Raw genomic sequence first — 22,995 nt, forward strand, 5'->3', positions numbered from 1 at the left:
CAAAACTTTAACTCAGGGTTTGAAACTGCACTAAGCAAACAATGTATTATCCCATGTCCTAGATCATGAGCTGTAGAATTATGTATGGAGAAGAATGACACCAAACATGACTATTTTAGAAAAACATAAAATATGATTCATAAGTTTGTCTACTGTCTTGAAAAGGGCATATGTTTATATTTTTAAAGAGAAAGTTACTTTGAGTTGAATTTTAAGATTTCACAATCCATTTCAAAAGTGTGTGTGTGTGTGTGTGTGTGTGTGTGTGTGTGTGTCTGTCTGTCTGTGTGTGTCTGTGTGTGTGTGTGTGTGTGTGTGTGTGTGTGTGTGTGTGTGTTTGTTTGTATGTGTGTGTGTGCGTTTGCATGTGCGTGCGTGTGCGCACATGTCGGGATGGAGGGAAGGTTCTTTGGAATGTGTTTGAAGGTGGGACAACTCTAGCTCTGTCCAGCATCTTGGTAGATAAGGTGTCACAGAGTGACTTTTACCGGCAGAATTGCTGGCACCAGGGGTCATAAACTCACGTAGAGCAACCCAGACCCTCTTAGGGGTCATATTAGGATTTTACCTCCGGACTGTATGTTACACCGCCATGTTTGTAGTTTGTTTAGACCTTTTTCCCCCCATTTGTAGTTGTAATAAAAATCATATCCAACAAGCAATTTATTATGGGCAATTTCTGCTTTTTAATTTCTGCACAGCTCTACACTTTTTCTACTAGAAACAGTAAACCATTTGGGTAACTTTGTGATACTCATTTCAGCATACTACAATTCGGGACGCACTAAATCGGTTTTCGAATACTATTTAGGATAGAGAATTTGCTAATTGGTATGCAGCAATGGTTTTCAATCTGAAAGTAATGTTTTTGTTGGCAGGAAGTTGCTTGGCAACTGAGGCATGCATATACTGTACGGGAATAAGTAGCTGATGCTGAAATGTATGAGGTCAATTTGAAGTTTATGGCCATTCAAAGTAGAAATACTCTAAACTTTTGTGTTTTGTGATTTTAGTTAAAAAAAAAAAAAAAAAAAAAAAAAAAAAATATATATATATATATATATATATATATATATATTAGAACAAAATATAACCAACTTTTGGAAAAGTCAGGGTTATCAGAGTTATATGGCTTTATTTTAATAAAGTTAATAATTAGCACATTTAAAACTGTCAGAATGACTGCCTCTGAAGTTCTAGTGTTAAAGAGAAATGTTTTGTGTGTGCGTGCGTGCGTGGGTGTTTTAATAAGCAAATGACAACCATATATTTTTTCATAGAAATTGAAATACTTATGCGCATAACATTTACCATTTCCAAAGTATTGTGTATTTTTCAAAAACATGCACTTTGAAGTCAGAAGTGTTATAAAAGTGCTTTTTCATGCCCCCAGTTGTGGTGAAGTATAAATCAATAGCCAAAACATAAAAGCTCTTTACTATAATTTTTACTATAAAACTACAGTGCCTGAGAGAGCTCAAACAGATTTCGTTTGTTTCGTTTTGAGTGGCATCTATCATTCAAGTCATTTATAGCCCATTCAGCAACAAGATTTTATATTGTTTATACCTCGTGACAATTTCCCAGAAATCCCCCAAAATCTGAATGTACTATATTTTATACATTATTCAGATTATTTGTTAAATTCTCTGTTTTGGAGGGAAACAAAGCTAATGACGTCCAACCCACATTTGCACAATTTGTCTAGCAGCGAGTTGAAATATTCAGGAGAGACCTGAAGGTAAATAAATAATAATTGACATATTTTTAAGTGAGCCGTTGCTTGAGCTAAACATTCATTCATTTTCTTTTCGGCTAAGTCCCTTTAGTAAACTGGGGTTGCCACAGTGGAATGAACTGCCAACTTATTCAGCATATTTTTTACGCAGCGGATGCCTTTCCAGCTGCAACCGATCACTGGGAAACAACCATACACACTCAATCACACACATACAATACGGCCAATTTAGCTTACCCAATTTAAGCTAAACACTTGACCTCAAATAATTCTAGATGGACGTTCTCTGCAGCAAGTTTCACTTTATTTTCTCATCATTGGATTATGCTTACAAAGTTCCCCCGGAGTCTTTGTTTGAAATATGAATATGAATCAGCGAGTCACACAAGTGAGCTTTGAGATGTTGGAAATAGAAGACTTAAATTCATGAATAGAGAACATAAATCATGCAAACTCCTTAGGGCAAAACGACTGTGTGTGTGTTTGTCATCTGTGTAGTATGTGCATGTTTTTGTTGAACCTTTTTTGGCCATGTAGCATTAAGCAAACAATGCTATTATAGTCAGAAAATGTAAAAAAACAGGCGGCTTGTAAACAGTCTCTCTGTGGATGGCCTCATTTGTCTTCGGGCAGACACAGTAAATCTCTGTAATCTGTGTCATGTATTTAGAGGTGTCAGACGAGAGGTTTTAAATGACTTATGGGCTTGATGCTAAACACATGGCACTGTGCAAATTATACTGATGGAAAATAGAAACACTCCTGTTGTTGGGCTTGATTCAGAGCTTATTGCTGGAATAACAATAAAGATAATAATGTACGAGGAGGGAAGAATAGCACAGTAATCTGCCTAAATCATACTGGTCAGTGTGACCTTTTGTGATGCATATTAAATGCTTAAAATTCAGGCATAGTGTAGCTTAATTCAAGTCAAGTTTCATTCATTTAGTGGCTTTAAGAAACATTCAGAATTAAAATCAGCCCATTTTTCAGATTTATTTTTCATTCAGTCTAGAAATGAGCATATTCACAATGCTTAGATTTAATATAATGAGTGCTTTTGAAGATGAAATGTTCACTTGATTATGAATATGAACAGATTTCATGTGACTGTGAAATAATCACAGGTTTGTGGCGTTCTGATGTTTGAAAGGTATTTGAGATTTTTGTTTGTGACTATGATATATATTGTGATTGTGAAATTATTTTCACTTATTACCTTTGAGTGCCCTGACGGTTAGTAGATTGGCAAATGTTCTGGTAATGTGGTTATTTCTTTTTACAGTGACCAAGTTGATTTATTTCAAAGCCCCTCTTAAGATAATCAGACATTGTTACATGTGGATTTAATGATGCGATTGAAAAGTCCTAAAAATGTGACGTTTACATCATTGATAACCTTTTGTGAAACTACTGTGAATTGTAATGCATTCAAAATGATCACTTAGCAAATGTTCTGTTTTTGTCTCTCCCTCAGAGGAAGATTCTTTCTGCGGCTCTGTTTTATAACGGTGTTCAGCCAGGAAGAGGCAAATGGACTTTTAACAGAGGACCAAGAGGAAAAACTGAGAAATCCAATAAGTCCATATGAACTTTGGCAGATAAACGCACACAAATATAAACATTATCATATTAGAGGTTTCAACTGGTGGCTTGACTAGTTCTACCACATTTGATGTAAAGTGTTTTGTTAAATATCACTTTTGCATGATTTCAAAGTATGTTTTTATATTTAAAATCTACTTGGAAGAATTATTCAGAAATATCCAGAAGTATCCGGTGTATATATGTAGTGTATACAGTTAAAGTCAGAATTATTAGCCCTGCTTTGACTTTTTTTTGTTTCTTTTTTAAGTATTTTCCAAATTATGTTTAACAGAGCAAGGAAATTTTCACAGTATGTCTGATGATATTTTTTCTTCTGGAGAAAGTCTTTCTATTTGTTTTATTTTGGCTAGAATAAAAGCAGTTTTAATGTTTTAAAAACCATTTTATAGTCAATATTATTAGCCCCTTTAAGCTATATATTTTTTCGATAGTCTACAGAACAAACCATTGTTATACAATAACTTGCCTAATAACCCTAACCTGCCTAGTTAAAGTAATTAACTTAGTTATTTCAATTTAAGCTGTATAAAAGTGTCGTAAAAAATATCTAGTAAACTATTATTTACTTTCATCATGACAAAGATAAAATAAATCAGCTATTATAGAAATGAGTTATTAAAACTATTATGTTTAGAAATGTGTTGAGAAAATCTCTCTGTTTAACAGAAATTGGAGAGAAAAAAAATAAACAGGGGGGCTAATAGTTATGACTTCAGCATATATATATATATATATATATATATATATATATATATATATATATATATATATATATATATGTATGTATGTATGTATGTATGTATGTATATATATATATGTATGTATGTATATATATACAACCACTACAACATACAAAAGAGAGAGATCGACTTAGAATGTCACTTACCTGATTTATAGTGATTTGAAAAGTTTTTCTGCCTGAGGGACTTATTATGCGGTCTCTGTCACCATCTTGTGGTGCAACCGCCTTTGCTCTGCTCAGTCAGACAGACTGATAGCCGCCAATCTCCAAAATTGAATATTTTAAAATAGGCACTAAAATACCCTCAAAAGTACATTATGTTGTCCACAGCTGCAATATTTTGCAATATTGTGAAATTCCATGTGGGTGGAGGAATATATATATATATATATATATAGTACTATAGTGCAAGTACTTTAAATAAAAATAGGAAAAAATATTATATATGAATATACGGAGCTTACAAGAGAAATATAATGATTAGAAATATTAAAATGTAATTTGTCCTAAAAAATTTACCAATATATTTGGAATGAATTTCACAACAAAAATTTGTTTGCAAATGTATGTTCTTCCCATTTCCACACGCTGTCGATTCACTATTATCATTGAAACAACAACTAAATACCATGATCACCTAAACCCCTGTGAACAAACCAAGACTCCTTCTTTACTCTCCCCACCACACCACCTGACAACTTCAAATATCATCAACACTGAATGTGCCTTATGCTGGTGAGTGGGCTTGACAAACCACCTGTAGAAAACCCCCTATCATCTCTCTGACACTTTAACCAACACTTGCATCAGTTTTGCACATTTGCACCAGGCACTTCATTACAATAATTTCAAATCTCTAAAAAACATTGTGCTTTTATGAAGCGCGCCTCACACAGGTGAGTGGGTCTCTCTAAAAAATCTCCCCCTTCCTAAATATAGCACTTAATTTTTTGAGTACTAACATTTCCATATATATATATATATATATATATATATATATATATATATATATATATATATATATATATATATATATATATATATATAGCACTTCTTATGTGTATTGCCTCTTCTTGTTGAATCGCTGTATGCCTCTTTAATTATTCAAGTCACTTTGGACAAAGGCGTCAGTAGTTGTAAATATCTGTAGTGTTTGTTAACTTTACAAATTTCAGCTGTCAACCTATCAAGTGTCAGTTTTTTAAATAAGTGTTTTTAGGGCGAGAACAGTACTTTTCATACTAATGTGCATCTTTTATATCTAGTCGATTAACAAAGTCATGCAAGCACCAGATGATGCACTCCAGAAATCATCTGCTGCCTCTATGAAGAAAACCAGGTTTGTGAATCCGCAGTGAGCAGCACAGAGACCTGTCCAAATTGTTATCTTGTGTTTTTGCTGGAAGGGCTGTTCTGGATCCTGCTGCAGAGACAGATACTGAGAAACACAGCTCAAGGGGTTTATTTCCTTCACCGCAGCATTACAATCCCTTCCTTCTCTCCGTTTTTTTCCAGAAGCATTTAGGTTTTTGACAATGTGCAGGGTTTTTTCTGCATTGCATTCAGCTGCCTTGAGGGAGTGCGAACACAGAAACACAAGGATGCAATTAAACCCACTTGGATGTAAAAAAGCAGGATGATCCCCAGGTGCGTTTGCTTAGTCCAGCCAAGGGTGAATCAAACCTGTGGGTGGCCATAAACATCCACATCGCTGACTTCTGCTGACATCCCTGTAGCCGTATGTGCTCTTTCTGTCACGGCTTCTCATGTCAGAGTCACGACGGGTGACAAAAGGGCAAATAGGCCTGTCAGTTGTCAGTCAGACATTGGATGTTTTCTATTGTCTACAAACATTGTGTGTGAAAGCATTTCATATTAGGCTGTCAGGTCAGTCTTGACATGGTAAATGTGGTCTTGTCATAATATACAGTATGTTCGGAAAGCCATGGTGGTGCTATTTTAAATCTCAATATTGTCATAGTATGGAATATATGTCAAATATGTTGGCACTACTATAGTAAATTTTGTATAAAACATAGCATTATCATAGTATAATCCCCCCCCCCCCCCCAAAAAAAACATTGACATTATCGATGTAATTATGATAAACATGGCTTAAATATCATAATATTTACCTTAAATTCATGGAAAAACCATAGTACATGTAATTATTAAATGGGTTTGCCATATACACTCAACGGCCAGTTTATTAGGTACACCTTGCTAGCACTGTTAGACCCGCTTTTGCCTTCAGAACTGCCTTAATCCTTCGTGGCATAGATTCAACAAGGTACTGGAAATATTCCTCAGAGATTTTGGTCCATATTGATGTGATGCATCACGCAGTTGCTGCAGGTTTGTCAGCTGCACATCTCTGATGCGAATCTCCTGTTTTACCACATTACAAAAGTGCTCTATTGGATTGAGATCTGGTGACCGTGGAGGCCATTTGAGTACAGTGAACTCATTGTCATGTTCAAGAAACCAGTCTGAGGCCCCGTTTACACTAGTGCGTTTTAGTTTGAAAACGCATAAGTTTTGCTACGGTTACGCCATCCGTCCACACTACGCCGGAGTTCTCGAGCGCCGAAAACAGAGCGTTTCGAAAACGCTGGAGAGGCCGTTTTCATTCTGAAACGCTGCTGCTCCGTCTCAGTGTGGATGGGGTAAGACGGAGACATCTGAAAACGGAGGCGGGGCTGCAGACATTCGCCTCTCTGATTGGGGCTTTTCCTCAATATTAAGTAGCCTAACACACACAGTTCAGTCCTGAATCTTCTCCGTGTAAGTTCAGACTTCGCAAGTTTGATCAAGGCTGCAGTCTCTTCTTCTCAGTTTGATATGGAAAACATACCGAGGACACGCGTCAATCTTCACAGGGAACAGTGTACTTTATAACTTCATTCACATCACCCTGGCTACGTTGTTTCACTTTCTCAACAATAAAATGTAAACTTGATATAAGGAACTGCCTATTTTTATTTTAATATTAACAACTAAACAGACAGCAGAAATGTTGAGGCGTCGTGCTGCATATAAGCGTCATCTTCACTGTGTGGATATTTATAACAAAACGGAGCCGATAACAACTGCCTCTTTTCAATTTAAGTGAAAATACGAAACATACCCTCTCTTTTGCTGAATATCAGTTTTAATAAACGATAATGGCCATTATAAAAGTATAACATACAATAGGTTTATACATTATAGGAAATAAAGGCAACCGATCAGTCAATATACAGAATGTAGGCTACGTGGTTACATTAATCATTAACTTATCTTTGCGCTTAGCCAAAACACCTGAGAACAAGTAATAGATTCCAATGACCAAAGTCAGTGAATATGTCGTTAGATAAAGACAACAAGATGAATGAAATATCACGTTTAATAAATATAGTGAGATTAGATCCAGCGGGAGATGCTTGATGAGAAGTCCGACTAGCAGAGCTCTCATCTGGGTAGATGGGCTCCAGCGATTGCCAAAGTGTGTGTGTGTGGTCACGTGATGTGCGTTTTCAGCGTTTTGGTGTGGACGGAGAGCAGTTCAGAAACGCTGGGTAAAACGCGAGTGTGGACGCGGATCGTTTTCATTCTAAAACGCCGTTTTAAAACTAAAACGCACTAGTGTAAACGGGGCCTGAGATGATTCACGCTTTATGACATTGTGTGTTATACTGGTGGAAGTAGCTAGAAAATGGGTACAGTGTGTTCATAAAGGGATGGACATGGTCAGCAACAGTACTCAGGTAGGCTGTGGCTTTGACATGATCCTCAATTGGTACTAATGGGCCTAAAGTGTGCCAAGAAAATATCCCCCACACCATTCCCCCATCATCAGCCTGAACTGTTGATACAAGGAAGTGTGGATCCATGATTTCATGGTGTTGACACCAAATTCTGACCCTACCATCTGAATGTCACAGCAGAAATCAAGTCTCATCAGACCAGGCAATGTTCTTCCATTATTGTATTGTCCAATTTTGCTCATCTTGTGTGAATTGTAGCCTCAGTTATATATCTGAAATGTGGCATTATCATAATACATGTCAAGAAGCATTGGTACGATTGTAGTAAATGTCATATCAATTAGGTACTGTATTGTCATAACAAATACAAAGGGCTTTAGTCCTACTATGGTTAACCTTAAAAACCAATGGTACCTCCAGAGTGTTTATACAAAAACTATGATAGTAACAGGGTAAATCTTCGTAATGTTGTTTTGTCAAAGCCCCGGTATAAAGCATAGGCGAAAGGTTTTAGCATAGTATTTATATCCCCCAAATGAAAAAAAAAAAAAATAATAAATCTTCTAAACCGGGATCATATAAATCCAAAAAGCCATGATAGAGTGATGATAAAATATTTAGGATTAACACGTACAGTAAAGAAAACACAGTGTTCTTAAGTCATTGCATCATATCAGCCAGACATGCTGCGTCTTTTACGCTTGCCATAAACTTTGCTGATTTAGTTCTTAAGCCGAATACTGTAGCAACTGCCTTGTGTCAGCTCATGTCTGACAGGCCTTAAATGAATAAATCTGTATGGAAACTCCAAGCCTCGAATACTTTAAGTTTGTTTAGGTTCAGGGAACTTTAACTGCCCCCTTTGGGTATGGCTAATCTCAGTTTCCTGAAGCAAAACAGTCCAAATTCTTTTTATAACCTTAAACTTTTATTTAGTCTACGTCTGTCCTAAGATGATTGTCGTCGACCTCAGATGACTGACCTCTGTGATCTGGTGACTGAATGTAAAATAATGTTTGTGTTTGATTGATTGCTTTTGATCATCCGTGTTTCACTTTCTTGACGGCCTGCTTTTATTAGGAGCCTCCAGACAAAACAAACATTAAAGCGGTTTGTATTAAATTTCTCAATAGGATGCTAGATGTTTTGAGTTGTTTTGTTTTATATTTGATTTTTGGTCCCAGACATGCTTTTTTCTTGCTAATGTAATAATACTCTTGCAGGTGAATGTTCACAGCCGTGTTTTGGCAGGTGGAGAGTGCATATTTTTCTATTTAGTGCATTTGTTTTGAATAGGCCATGTGACTTTTGAGGGAAACGCATGTCAGGGAGGACTTGAGGGAGACGAGATGTTTGCGGACATTCTTCAAATGGCCTCTGACCTCTCCTTGCAACTGCTGCAAAACAATTGCTAAGGTACTACCGAGCATACACTGTAAAGAATGTTGGATTTCACACAGTCGATTTGTGTTGGGACAACATGAAGGGATTAAGTTAGCCTAGCAGGCATGTCCAAACTCGGTCCTGGAGGGCCGGTGTCCTGCAAAGTTTAGTTCCAACCCCAATCAGACACAGCTGGGCTAGCTAATCAGGCTCTTACTAGGCTTTCTAGAAACATCCTTGCAGGTGAGTTGAGGCAAGTTGGAGCTAAAATCTGCAGGACACCGGCCCTCCAGGACCGACTTTGGACACCCTTGGCCTAGTGCACTGAACATAAAACAAATAAGTTGTCGCAAATAAAACTGCAAGAATTGTGTTTCAGCTCATTTTAAATACGTTTATTGTAATTAAGTAGTAACATTTTTGAGTGTACACTGTTCAAAAGTAGGTTATAATTTATTTTAATAATTTATTTATTAATTTATTCCAGTGATTTAAAGATGAATTTTCAGCTTCATTACTTCAGTCTTCAGTCACATAATCTTTAAAAAATCTGTCTAATATTAATTATAATTATTGTTATTAATAATGGTAATAGTTATAAAAGCAGTAATGACTGGAGTAATAATTTCATTTGAAACCACATACGATAAAAAACAGTTATTAAAAACTTTAAGAAATATATAACAATTTAACAATTTTTTTTTACATTTAATAAATTGTCTTGATGAACAGAACAATTTTGTTAAAAAAAAAACTGACCCTAAAAAAAAAAATACTGTTAGCATACTTTTAACATATTTGAGCTAATAAACTATATGTGATCAATATTTGTTATTGTAACATAAATAAAACAAATAAGAACAAGATTTATTTAATAATATACACAAATTCACTGTTTTAAATGATTCTTATTAGTTAATCCATTGTGCCCCACAATAGTAAGTAAAACAATCTCATAGAATTAAACTAATTGAATCTATTGCTAGATATATTGATGAAAAACTGTACAAAAGTGCGCACATCACTAACTGGGTGCTCAGCCAAAACGCAAAAAGTGCAAAATATATTAAAAACACGGCAACACCAAAGCTCCAAAATTACAAATTTATTCAATTAAAAAGGCTTGTCTGTCTGATGAAGAGCTGTGGGTTCGAAACGTTACATGATTTACCGCCTTTTTGAATATATATATATATATATATATATATCTATTAGCACTAGATCCATATTTTACTGATTAAATGTAATTTTATTTTATTCAATTTTGACAGATTTCGATTGATTTTAAGGAATCTGACAACAAAAGTAAAAAAAAACTGAAAAATTTAATAAAACAAATTATTAATAAATTTTATTAAAAAAAATGTAAGTGTGTAAACCATTAGAACTGCTGATGTTTTCTTTTTCTCAGCAGGGAAGCTATGATAATTCTCTAAAATAAGGTTCGTTTGTATAGCTTCTTGATAAATCTTCGAGAACACGCTATTGATATGTTGTTACAGTACATATGTTCATTCAGTCATTTATTTTTCATCGGCTTAGTCTCCTATTTATTAGGGGTTGCAACAGCTAAATGAACCTCCAACTAGTTCAGCATATGTTTTATGCAGCAGATGCCCTTCTGCAACCCAGTACTGAGAAACACCCATACACTTTCCCATTCACACGCGCACATTTTGTGTACCTAATTCACTGATACACTCTGAATTAAGGATACGCAAGCTGTCACTGGGGTGGTACCTTTTCAAAGGGTACACATTTGTACTAAAGTGTCCATATTGGTACTATATTAGTACCTAAAAATTTTAAAAGGAACACTTTTGTACTTTTTAGCTACTAATATGTAGCCTTGAGGTATTAATATGGACCTTTTGAAAAGGTACCACCCCAGTGACAGCTCATGTACCTTTATTTCTATGTGTAGTAGTTGTCTTTGGACTATGGGGGAAACCGGAGCACCCGGAGGAAACCCACGCAAACACTGGGAGAATATGCAAACTTCGCACAGAAATTCCAACTGGCCCAGCCATGACTCGAACCAGCGACCTTCTTGCTGTGAGGCGACAGTGCTAACCACTGAGCCACCTTTCCGCCCCACATGCTCAATAACATTTTATTTAAATAGTTGAATCCTCCCTACGATAATTACTAACTGTGTCGTAGATATTTTACAGTATTCAGCTTCACCACCAGCTTTGTGACCTTATAATTAATATTTCCTGGAAGCTGATATTTCGCAGGCGTGCACAAACACATATGAACGCACCCGGTGACATCCACCATTGTTTTTCCTCTGCCTGACATGAACGGAAATAGTAATGGATAAACAATGCAATTATCCTGGCGCTGTGCCCGTCTCCCTCCAGAGCAAAGCCTCCGTAGCCTGCAGAGCATCCATCATGCTGCCTCCACCATCACCACAAATACCTCACATTCAAAATACAGCAAACGCGGCCTCATCCTCCTCAGACCATTAGATGCTTATCATCTCTGTCTGGAAGCCTCGCGTCATTTATTATATCTGAAAGCATGTCGTCAGCCATTGTTTAGCATCTGTTTTGTCTTGGTATTACACTGTAAGACAAATCGAGGGTTCCACACAATTCATTCATGCTGTCCCAACACAAATCGATTAAGTTTGATTAAAACAGTACTGGGTTGCCGTTGGAAGGGGATCTGCTGCGTAAAACATTCAGTTCAATTCATGTTTATTTATATAGCGCTTTTACAATGTGATTGTGTCAAAGCAGCTTCACATAAAAGATTCTAGTGAATTGAAACAGTGTCAGTTCAGTTCAGTGAGGTTTATTATTCACTGCTGAGAGTCCAAACACTGAAGACCTGAACTATGCAGCCCAGTGGCGACAGCGGCGAGGAAAAAACGTCACCAATTGAAGAAAGTGAAAAATTAAAAAACCTCAAGAGAAACCAGGCTCAGTTGGCCATGACCATTTCTCCTATTGCCAAACATCTTGTGCAGAGCTGCAGTCTGAGCGCCGAGCTCTATGACCACCCCAGCAGCTCAGGATACGGCCTGGTCCGGTATTGTGGAAATCTTGGGATCATCTCTTCACAGGTCTTGCATCGCATCAGTGGCACTGCATAATTTCTGGAGGCCTTGGGATGAGTTTCCCCATGTAGAAATAGAGGATAAAGAGAATAATAAGTGTGTAGTGTAGCTGCTGTTCATAATGTATAGAAGATGCATGGAGCACATTCATGCATCATACCGCTATGTGATGCGTTGAGTGTATGCTTTACTAAAAAGATAGGTCTTTTATCTAGTTTTGAACTGCAAGAGTGTGTCTTAGCCTCGGACATTAGAGGGGAGGCTATTCCAGAGTTTAGGAGCCGTAAATGAAAAGGCTCGACCTCCTTTACTCGACTTGCTATTCTAGGTACTACCAGAAGCCCTGAGTTTTGAGATCATAAAGAGCGAGTTGGATTGTAGCGAGACAGCGGGTTGGTTAGATAACCAGGAGCTAGATTATTTAAAGATTTATAGGTCAGAAGTAATATATTTTAAAATCAAGACGAAACTTAACAGGCTGCCAGTGTAAGGAGGATAAAATTGGGGTGATATGATCATATTTTCTAGACCTGGTAAGATCTCTGGCAGCTGCGTTTTGTACTGGCTGAAGTTTGTTAACAGAGGATGCTGGGAAGCCAGCAAAAAGTGCATTACAGTAATCCAGCCTAGAAGAAGCATGAACTAGCTTTTCTGCATCTGAGGTGGATAGCATACTTTGAAACTTAGCGACATTTCTCAGATGGGAGAAGGCAGTTTTTGAGACATGGAAGATTTTCAAAGATTACATTTTATTAAACATGCTGGAATCATTGTGTGCAGGGCCGGTGAGCGCATGCAGATGTGTAGTAACGGTGCTCATCATTTTTGGTGGGTGCGACTAAATTTTGTCTGATGCGCCTACATTTTTGAAGTTAGGAGCACCGGTGCTACCAAAAAAAAAGGTTAATTTCGAGCCCTGTTAGACCTTAATCGTTAGTGGAAATTTCAGGTTTCTAAAAAAAATGTTACATGTAATAGAGCCCTGTTACATTATTTCTTCATAAGCCCATTTCAGTCAGATAATTCCTGCTTTTAGATCCACTAAAATGGCAGGTGACCGTCAAATCAAGCAGATCTGTGCTGTCTGAGGAAAAGGTGGACACCCATCTTTCTGAAAAAATAAATAAATTGAAATTTCATTTAAAAACTAAATTGTTCTTTTATTTTTATTTGTTTAATTACTACAATATTACATTTATTTATTTATAGGAAGCTTTTTGGTTTTGAGTATAAAGAAGGATTTGTTTTATTTGCTGCTAAGCAGAAATCCCAGTATAGCTCTATCCCTGATTAAAGTAAAAAAAAAAAAAACCAAGATCATACTGTTATAATGTTAGTTTTAATACATGATATATATATATATATATATTAACCTTAATTAAGCTGTATAGAAGTGTCTTAAAAAAGTAAAAATATTATTTACTGTCACCATGTCATCATGACAAAGATAAAGCAGTTATTAGAGATAAGGTATTAAAACTATTATGTTTAGAAATGTATTGAACAAATCTCTCCATTAAACATAAATTGGGGAAAAAATAAACAGGGGGGCTAATTAATTCAGGGGGTTTAATAATTCTGACTTCAATATACAACTTTTGCGTGGTAGGTTGCGTATGCACATTTTCTTCCCTGTTTTGTGTGTACGCCATGTTTATAAATGAAACCCCAAGATTTAAGACAATCTTCTGTTTGCCTTTATAAAGATGATGAATGAGCAATTCAGACACTTCCATTCGTGATGCTGATTTCACTTTTCTTGATTAGTGTATTTCATATGACTCATGAGTCCCATCTGTTCTGGTCATATCAGGTTCTGCTGCGCGTCATGTTGGAGAAGGTTGAGGCTTCCTGTAATTTTAGATTCTGTCACAGTTTGTGTTTTCCCCCGATGTGGTGTCATTAGTTTCTACCCTGTACATCTGATAGTGTTCGTCAGTAAACTTGCTATAAGTCTTAAGAAGTAATAGTAAGTGTTGTTCACATTGCTTTTAGTTTGTAACACTGTAGATCAATGCATTTAAATGAATAGCAGGAGACGATGGCATTGTGGGGAAACTTTTAGATGATTGTGTCATGTTTTGGGGGGGAAATAATAAATCATAACCTTTCTTAGAACATTGTTTAATATGTTTTTTTCTCTATGGAAATGTACAACCGCCTACATTTTTGTGAAACTGCAAAAACATACTTTACGTTTGACACCAGTTTCTAGGTAAAATAAGCGCTATAGGGCATTATGCAACACAGGCTCATTCTGAACACGTAGTCCCGTGGACGTTTCTGGAGACCTTGAATTATGTAGCCGGAGGTACGTATGGCTGCATTTTATTTTTTTAAGTAAATGCTACGGGGCGGTATGACGCCATTTCTGTGTGGAGGGCTTTCCCACCCTAACCAGTTTGTCCAGTTAGCTCGTCGTGTACCTCGGTGGACTTGAGACGCAGAGAGGAGTTGACGACGACGATGACCGGGTTTGAGTCTGGGGAAGAGCGGTTCCAGAAATAAGAAAAGACGAAAACAGAATCCAAAAAATAAAACGAATGAGTGAACAACAGGGTGAGAATGTGGTAAAATCCGAAAACGTGGAAAAAAAATCAGACGAGCGCTTTTCTTTTTCTGGACGACTTTTGTAAACCGTCATTTGGGCTTAGAGACATAAGTGGGTGCGCGGGTCAATCAGTAAAATTGGTTGGGTTTAGGGGAAGAGGAGGGTGGGTCAGTCGATTCGCCGGTCGCCCAGTCAATCACTGTCGGTCGACAGTGGCCTCTCGTGGGTTTATGTGAGAACAGTGTAGGCATGAATGGCACTCGCGAGAGACATTTGAGACGCACACAGCTGCCTCTCGTGGATTCACAAAAACAAAAACTGCTAAAATACGTACCTCCAGGGATGAATTTTGCGGTTTCCGGAAACGTCCGCGGGACTATGCTTTCCAGAATGAGCCTGGGTTGGCATTATGACAACAGCAAATTTCTTTTCACACTAATGATATGTGCAAGGACATAAAATTGATGAATAAAGGATTATTATCATGTAGTTCTTTAGACAACTAAAAATAAACAAAAAACTACTTAATGTTTATGATTTGTAATCGAATGCATTTCAACAAGTCCTGCTTGTTTACAAGTAAATAAGCATCTGAAACACTCTTTGTAACTCTTTGCTTAATTTATTATTATCCATGGCAACTTTAATTAAGGCAAGGCAGTGGCGCAGTAGGTAGTGCTGTCGCCACAGCAAGAAGGTTGCTGGGTCGCTAGTTCGAACCTCGGCTCAGTTGGCGTTTCTGTTTGGAGTTTGCATGTTCTCCCTGCCTTTGTGTGGGTTTCCTACGGGTGCTCCGGTTTCCCCCACAGTCCAAAGACATGCGGTACAGGTGAATTGGGTAAGCTAAATTGTCCGTAGTGTATGTGTGTGTGTGTGTGGATCTTTTCCAGAGATGGGTTGCAGCTGGAAGGGCATCTGCTGCGTAAAAACTTGCTGGATAAGTTGGCGGTTCATTCCGCTGTGGCGACCCCGGATTAATAAAGGGACTACGTCGACAAAAAAATGAATGAATGAATGAATGAATGAATGAACTTTAAAACTGTTTGGTACATTTATCTTCGGCCCACAGCTCTCAGTGATGTTTGGTTTTTGGCTCTTCATACGAAAAAGTTTGGGCACCCCTGGTCTAAGCATTACTTGTTTTTATGGGTTATTGCTAGATCAGATATTTTTGTGACTGGAAGTTAACAAGAATTATTTCTATTATTTATTAGATTTCCCATTAACTTTATTATATTAACGCTACCCCAACAGTATATGTCACAGTACTATAAAAGTATTAATTATTGTTATACAGTGTTACAAAATGGTGCTATATTGGTGCGTATCTGCAGCTGTATCCTATCTAGACTTTACCGTTTTGATGGATTTTGCTGACAAGCTTTCTGAAATCTGGCCATACATCAAACTCTGGCAACAGTAAATAGACATATTTATGTAAATAGTAAAACAGACAGTGAATATGTCACTAAATACACATTAATAGGCATATTCAAATACACATAAAAGACATTACACATTGTGTTTTGGTGTGCACAGTGTGAATGTTAACATTCTTTTGTTCATCCGTTAAACACAACACCCTAACACAATTTATTAATTTTTCCACTGATATAAAAACAGCAGCCTTCTCTGAGTGGCCACTGATCTCAGTATCCACCCGAAATGTCTATTTTTGCACGTTGAAGAAACTATACGGCACATTTTGTGAGCTGACAGACAGCATTATAGGTCAGTGTCTGCGGAGAAGTGGCATTGTGTCACAGACAAAAGACAGAATCCAATATTTTTGTGTTCATTAAGTCTGCAAATGCAAAGTCAGGCAGTCATTTAGGAGCAGTGGGTAATTCAGCAGGGCCAACAAATGAGAAAAGAGGAATGGAGGGGGAGAAATTGATTTACCAGCGGCCTCACCGATCAAATCCACTGAACGATTCGAAAATAATTAAAAAGTTGGAGAAACAAAGGAAGACAAATCTTAATAACCCGCCTTGATGGTGATTTTCTCCCATGCGCATTTATTGTTGTTTCTCTGAGTCAATAAATAGTAGGGGGAGAAGGAAAGTGATGTAGAATTAGCTGAAGATTAAGACGTGTTCACTTTTGGCTTCTTTTTTGGCGTCTTTCTTATATTTATATACTTGACCCTCTAACGCATGGTGTTGCCATATCGTCACCTTGGAATTATAAGGTTCTATCTGAATGACTTTGAGATATTGAGCTTCAAAGTTTTTGAATTCCATATAGCAAACACTATCTGTTTAACATTTGTTTTTTAAATAAAAAGTCTTAATGTAATCAACTTGTATGTGTGTGTGTATATATATATATATATATATATATATATATATATATATATATATATATATATATATATATATATATATATATATATATATATATATATATATATATATATATGTGTGTGTGTGCGTGCGCGTGTGTGTGTGTGTGTGTGTATATACATATATATATATATATATATATATATATATATATATATATATATATATATATATATATATATATATATATATATATATATATATATATGTATATATATACACACATTATATAAACATTCCATAATAAAAAAAAGTTGTCATTTAAAAAGAAATTGTCAATAACTCAATGTTGTCAATAATGCCAGATAGAATCTTATAACCTAATTTCACTGCCACTGTTTCTTTAAGACTAACATTGATTTTTTATTTTATTTTTTTTGTTGTTGGAAAGAGAAGACTTTAGTGTAGCCAATGCTGTGCAGTGTTTTTCTGTAGCGCGATTTCTGACAAACTGACGTTTATTATGATGAGTAGTTGCTGAATGCAAATGTAAACGTCAATAAAAACAAAGGATCAAATTATGTCTGATCCAAAAAAAATCTGAAACATCACCTCCAGTAAGTTACTGTATGATGACATATTCGCGACTCAAATTGAAATTAGTTTATTGTAAATTGATCAAATGACCAGTTGAATTCAGAATTATTAGCCCCCCTTTGAATTATTAGTTTTTAAAATATTTTCCAAATGATGTTTAACAGAGCAAGGAAATTTTCCCAATATGGCTGAGAATATTAATTTAGTCTTATTTGATTTATTTCAGCTAGAATGAAAGCAGTTCTAATTTTTTTAAATACCATTTTAAGTACAAAATGTTTTGCCTCTTTAAGCAATATTTTTATTCGATAGTCTACAGAACAAGTCATCGTTATACAATAACTTTTCTAATTATCCTAACCTGCCTAGTTAACCTTATTTACCTAGTTAGGTTTTTTAATGTCACTTTAAGCTGTATAGAGGTGTCCTAAAAATATCTAGTCAAATATTATTTACTGTCGTCATGGAAAAGATAAAATAAATCAATTATTAGAAATGAGCTATTAAAAATATTATGTTTAGAAATGTGTTGAAAAAAAGCTTCTCTCCTTAAAACAGAAGTTGGGGAAAAATAAACAGGGGGGCTAATAAAAAGAATCATTGTGGTCAGAAGAAGAGATCCAGACTTTCTTCACATTGTTAGCCAGGCATTGGTTAGTGTTTGGTTTGATTAATTGATCTGAATTGTAAAAATAATGTCACAGCAGTAAAGTCTGCAGAACTATAGCCATAATCTACTGCAAAACTGAACCCTAGCGAGCCGAGTTTAGCTGAACTTTACTGCACAGTGAAATAGTGAAACAACGTGTTAACCTACTTAGAAATATAAGGTTATAATTTGTTTTAAAAATAAAGCAATCATCAGTGCTCTAGATTTTTGCCTCAACATTGATTTTGTAGAACAGAGGACTAATAATTCTGACTTGTGACTTGCAACATGAAAAAAAAAATCTTCATGATCTTAAATTTGGGCTGATTTCATGTGTTTTTATTGTGGGTTCAGATATAGATGTGTTTAGTTTGTCTATAACAGGATTTCTCTTGTGTCTGACAGATGCAGGCAAGCAGATCCTGACTCTCTGGAGAGCATGTTTTCAACAGGACAGTCTCTTCATGGATCAGGTGCTCTTTCCTGATGTCTGGTCCTCATTAAAACCTCACTGTGGCTTCCATTAAAGGCCCGTATCCAGAAGATTCAGGTGAGAGTGCCAATAAAGCCTCGAAGGCCTTCATGATGAACATTGCAGATAATTTTTCAGTGGTCATTTGAAAAGAACAAGCTGCTTGGGAGTTTACAAGTACATGGTATGAAAGAAAAGATTGCTGCTGTAAATATTGAATGAGGAAATGAAGGATGTGGGTGTAAAATATCCAGGTTTTGGAGTAATTTGAGCCCAAGTAGATGCTGGCAAGAAAGCTGGATGGATTATATCCCATGTTCATTTGCATTTGGGATTTTTTTTAGCCCTACCGCATACTAAATGATGCTTGTTCAAAATTAGGTGTAGTACACTCTAAAAATATTGTTTAGACAAAACTAAAAAAATGAATGCAACAGTTTGCATTAATATATTCAAGTTACGACAACATCTAACAAAATGAGGTTCAGACAACAAACTTTATTATGTTAGCCAAATCTTTTCCTCCTTAATCAGAGGCATTTTCACATAGCAAAAATGTTTAAGTCGAGTACTCAAAATAAGGTTTTTAAATTAAAATTGAAATCAAATCCAGTGTTATGTACTTAATTACATGCATGTTTTTAAGTTTAGAAGCTCAAATAAATTAAGTAGCCGAAATTGTTTAATTTTTTTTGTTTGTTTTCGAATTTACTGTTCTTGCTTGTAAGAAATACATTTACAACAACATTTTTGTTTTTCGGTAATTTTTTATTTGTATTAAACCACAAGTTTTTTTTTTTGTTTTTTTACAAAACAAAAACATGCTCTGTCCCAAATTATCAGTATAAAAAATAACAAAATACATCAGTGTGTGGACTTAAAAATACAAAACAACTCCATTAATGTGTAAAAATTGAGTTATCAACCCAATTTCGTTGGGTTGCTACAAGTTAAATATTCTTTTAAAGTATCTGACAGATACATTTACCTTTAAATTAGCAGCATTTTTTAATAGATGTAATTATCAATATTTACCTGTTTTAAAAACTTAATCAAGTCCTCCTGGCTACTTAAAAGTTTCAATCTAATCAGCATTTTAGAATTTTTAAGTTACAACAGTGTATTAAACTATGTAGTGGTAACAGACCTGAAGACATAAAGAGGATGGCTATTATGTTACAAAAGCATATTAAAGGTTATATTATTTTCTTACTTGAGGTTTTTTGTCTTTTTATTAATCAGGGGTCGCCACAGCGGATTGAACCGCAAACTTATCCAGCATATGTTTTAAGCAGCGGATGCCCTTCCAGCCGCAACCCAACACTGGAAAACACACATACACTCTCACATTCACGCATACACTACGGCCAAGTTAGCTCATTCAATTCACCTACTGTATACCGAATGTCTTTGGACTGTGGGGGAAACTGGAGTACCCGGAGGAAACCCACGCACACAAGAGGAGAACTCCATGCAAACTCCACAAAGAAATGCCAGCTGACCCAGCCAGAACTCGAACCATCTATGATGATGATCATCATAAGTATACAATTTAAAATAAATATTTAGTTTTATTATATTTTAGTATATAATCAGTAAATATTTGCAGTTCTGAAAGGTGGAACTGGTGATGCAGGAATGACAATTGTTCATCTTTAATTTATCCAAGTCATTATGCCACATCCATGTCACCCTGCAGCTCAACACCGCTTACTCACTGAAGCTAAGCAGGGCTGAGCCTGGCCAGTATGGCCATACACAATAAATGCGCTATATAAATACACATTAAATATGATTTTTTGTTTTACTATTGATTCCCAGTATATTCTGCCTCCCAATTAAGAAGCTTTGAGAGCCAGTTGCACCACAGGGCAAAGTGAAGCCCTGCTGAAATGCATCCTTCATTTACAACTCATGAACCCTGGACTCAACATTGGTTGTTCTCCAGTGCAAACACACAGATTTCTTTAAAAGATGCAGTCTCTGAATTGGGTTTCTGAGTTTGCTGTTGTTGTTTTTTTTCATACGACAAATGCAAAGCTTAATATTCTACTAATGTGCACCGTGTACACATACTGCAAAACAACAGTATCAGTAAAGTCACTCCGAATTTCCCCTGAGCATACAGTGTAACATAATAATCACAATCATCTGCTCTGAAAGCTGAAGCGCAGCTCGAGCATGCACTCACAACACCAAGGCTGATCGCAGTAGTGGATTTATGGCGATTTATGGCAACAGCGACGAGGCTCAATGGGCACCAGGTGCATCTCTCCACCGGTTGCCAGAAATCTTCCATTTGCGCGCATCTACTCTTAGCCACTGTTGCGAGTTTGGACACTGGCCAGCTTCAGGAGGGCCGGGATGATTATTAGAGACATGGAGAATCCACCGTCGCAGGTGTTACAGGCAGGAGGAGTGGTGTGATAAAGGATTGTTTTCCAAGGAGCGGAATGAAATGAGAGGAGCACATCCTCCCCTCTTTTTAGAGTCTGTCTTTTTTCATGCATTACCACAGAGAATGTTTCTGGTATTGGGTTTTCACCCGTGGTTATGATGCTTTGTGGTGTTTCTGTGTTCTTTTAGTGTGTGGTTTTGCATGTACTGTAGATCTGCACGTTTAGAGCTCCAACTAAGAGGATTTATTCTGTCTAGCATTGAACAGACCTGCCTAAAATGCATGGATGGAAGTCTGGATTGTGATTTGAAATATTAGTATACAGTAATGCTGGCCAAGGCCATGCACAAAGAAAAAGACGAGGCTTCGATGATGTGTTGTCACCGTCTTTTGCAGACACTTTGCTTGGATGTATAAACAATTTATTAAAAACTTATAAAACAGAGAAGAAGGTTGCTGTAATCCAGTGGTCCTCAACCACCCTGCACCGGTCCATGGATCAATTAGTACCAGGCCACACAATAAGTGATTAATTATTTCAGTTTTATTTATTATCTGAGTCTGAAAGATTTTTTTATTTGAAAAATCTTTTATTTTGAAAGATGACCGTATACTCTCACTTCACATCTCGGTCCCTTGAGTGGCCAAATTTAACCCATAAGCAGCAAAATGAGTAAGAAACAGACGTCTTTGAAAAAGTTTTTTAACTAACAGGAAAACGCCAAAAGAAGGACCCACGAACTGCCAAGGAATGGATCCGCAACCCATTTCTCAACAAATCAGGTGAATCCAGCATGTCTGTGCAAGGAGATAAATTGCTTGAAATAGCAAATGATTACCGACTTTTAGGGGCCATTCACATATTGCTTTTTTAGAGTTCGCAAGTTCGTTATTTCAAATGGAGGTTGCACGCAAGTTGCGTGACAGCTCTCGTCTTCCAGGCGCACCTAGTTAAATGCGTTGACTGGTCTGCAATGTTAAAATGTTGGAAAGCACTGCTGTACACCAGTTTAGCCACTTATTCATTTTAGTTCTGCTACACTGTAAAAATGCACAGTTTCACACAATTCATTCATGTTCCTTCAAAAAATATATTTTTGCTGCTTGTTCAAACTACTTAATTAAAATGAGCTGAAACAACACTACTCTTGAGTTTTTTGGAGAACCGAATTAATTGTTAACTTACTTGATTTGCATTAAGATGAAATGAAGGAGTTGTGTGGAATCCAGCATTTTTTACAGTGTAGCAGAACCAAACCTAACAAATGTAAGTGGATTGAACATAAAACAGTTGTAAATAAAGAAAAATCTCAATAATTGCTGAACTTTTGTCCCTGATGTTGTTGTTTTGCTGTTTCAAAGTACAACACATTTAAAAAACAAACTGTGATTTCTAAGGGTGCTTTCACATCTAGACTTTAGTTTCGGAACCTGGTGCATTTCCCCAGTTAGTGCAGTTCATTTGGCATATGTAAATCCAGTAATCAGGCTCAGATCCACGCTAAAACAATCTGTCCGAGATCCCCTGAATGAGGTGATCTCAGCTCACTTGAAATGAACTCTGGAGCGGATCGATTGTAGTGAGTAGTAGCGGTTCTAGCTTAAATGGCACCTTGGGCCAATAACAACCCCCCCGCCCAAATAAAAAAAATTAAAAAATGTACTTTAAAAAAAATAGTTTTAACCCAGAAAACTTAAAATATGAACAAAAACAGAATTGGGATTATTAAAATTATGTTTATTTAATTCATTCATT

At 36.3% G+C, this 22,995-nt stretch overlaps 1 protein-coding gene and 1 long non-coding RNA gene across 4 annotated transcripts in view; both read left to right on the forward strand.

Annotated features, from left to right (window-relative positions):
* The window catches only part of cnbd1 (cyclic nucleotide binding domain containing 1), a 79,648-nt gene extending 76,021 nt beyond the window's left edge, over nt 1-3,627 (forward strand). For all 3 annotated transcript variants that reach the window (XM_087309849.1, XM_087309852.1, XM_087309850.1), the window contains one exon: nt 3,216-3,627. In XM_087309849.1, the coding sequence (XP_087165975.1) occupies nt 3,216-3,329 (114 nt within the window). In that variant the 3' untranslated portion in view covers nt 3,330-3,627. The remainder of the gene's footprint in view (nt 1-3,215) is intronic.
* The window catches only part of LOC147838080 (uncharacterized), a 982,747-nt gene that overhangs the window by 449,450 nt on the left and 510,302 nt on the right, over nt 1-22,995 (forward strand). The window lies entirely within an intron of this gene.

The sequence above is a fragment of the Danio rerio genome, chromosome 24 (genome assembly GCF_052040795.2).
Source record: "Danio rerio strain M-AB ecotype USA chromosome 24, GRCz13ab, whole genome shotgun sequence".
Taxonomy (NCBI): Eukaryota; Metazoa; Chordata; class Actinopteri; order Cypriniformes; family Danionidae; genus Danio; species Danio rerio.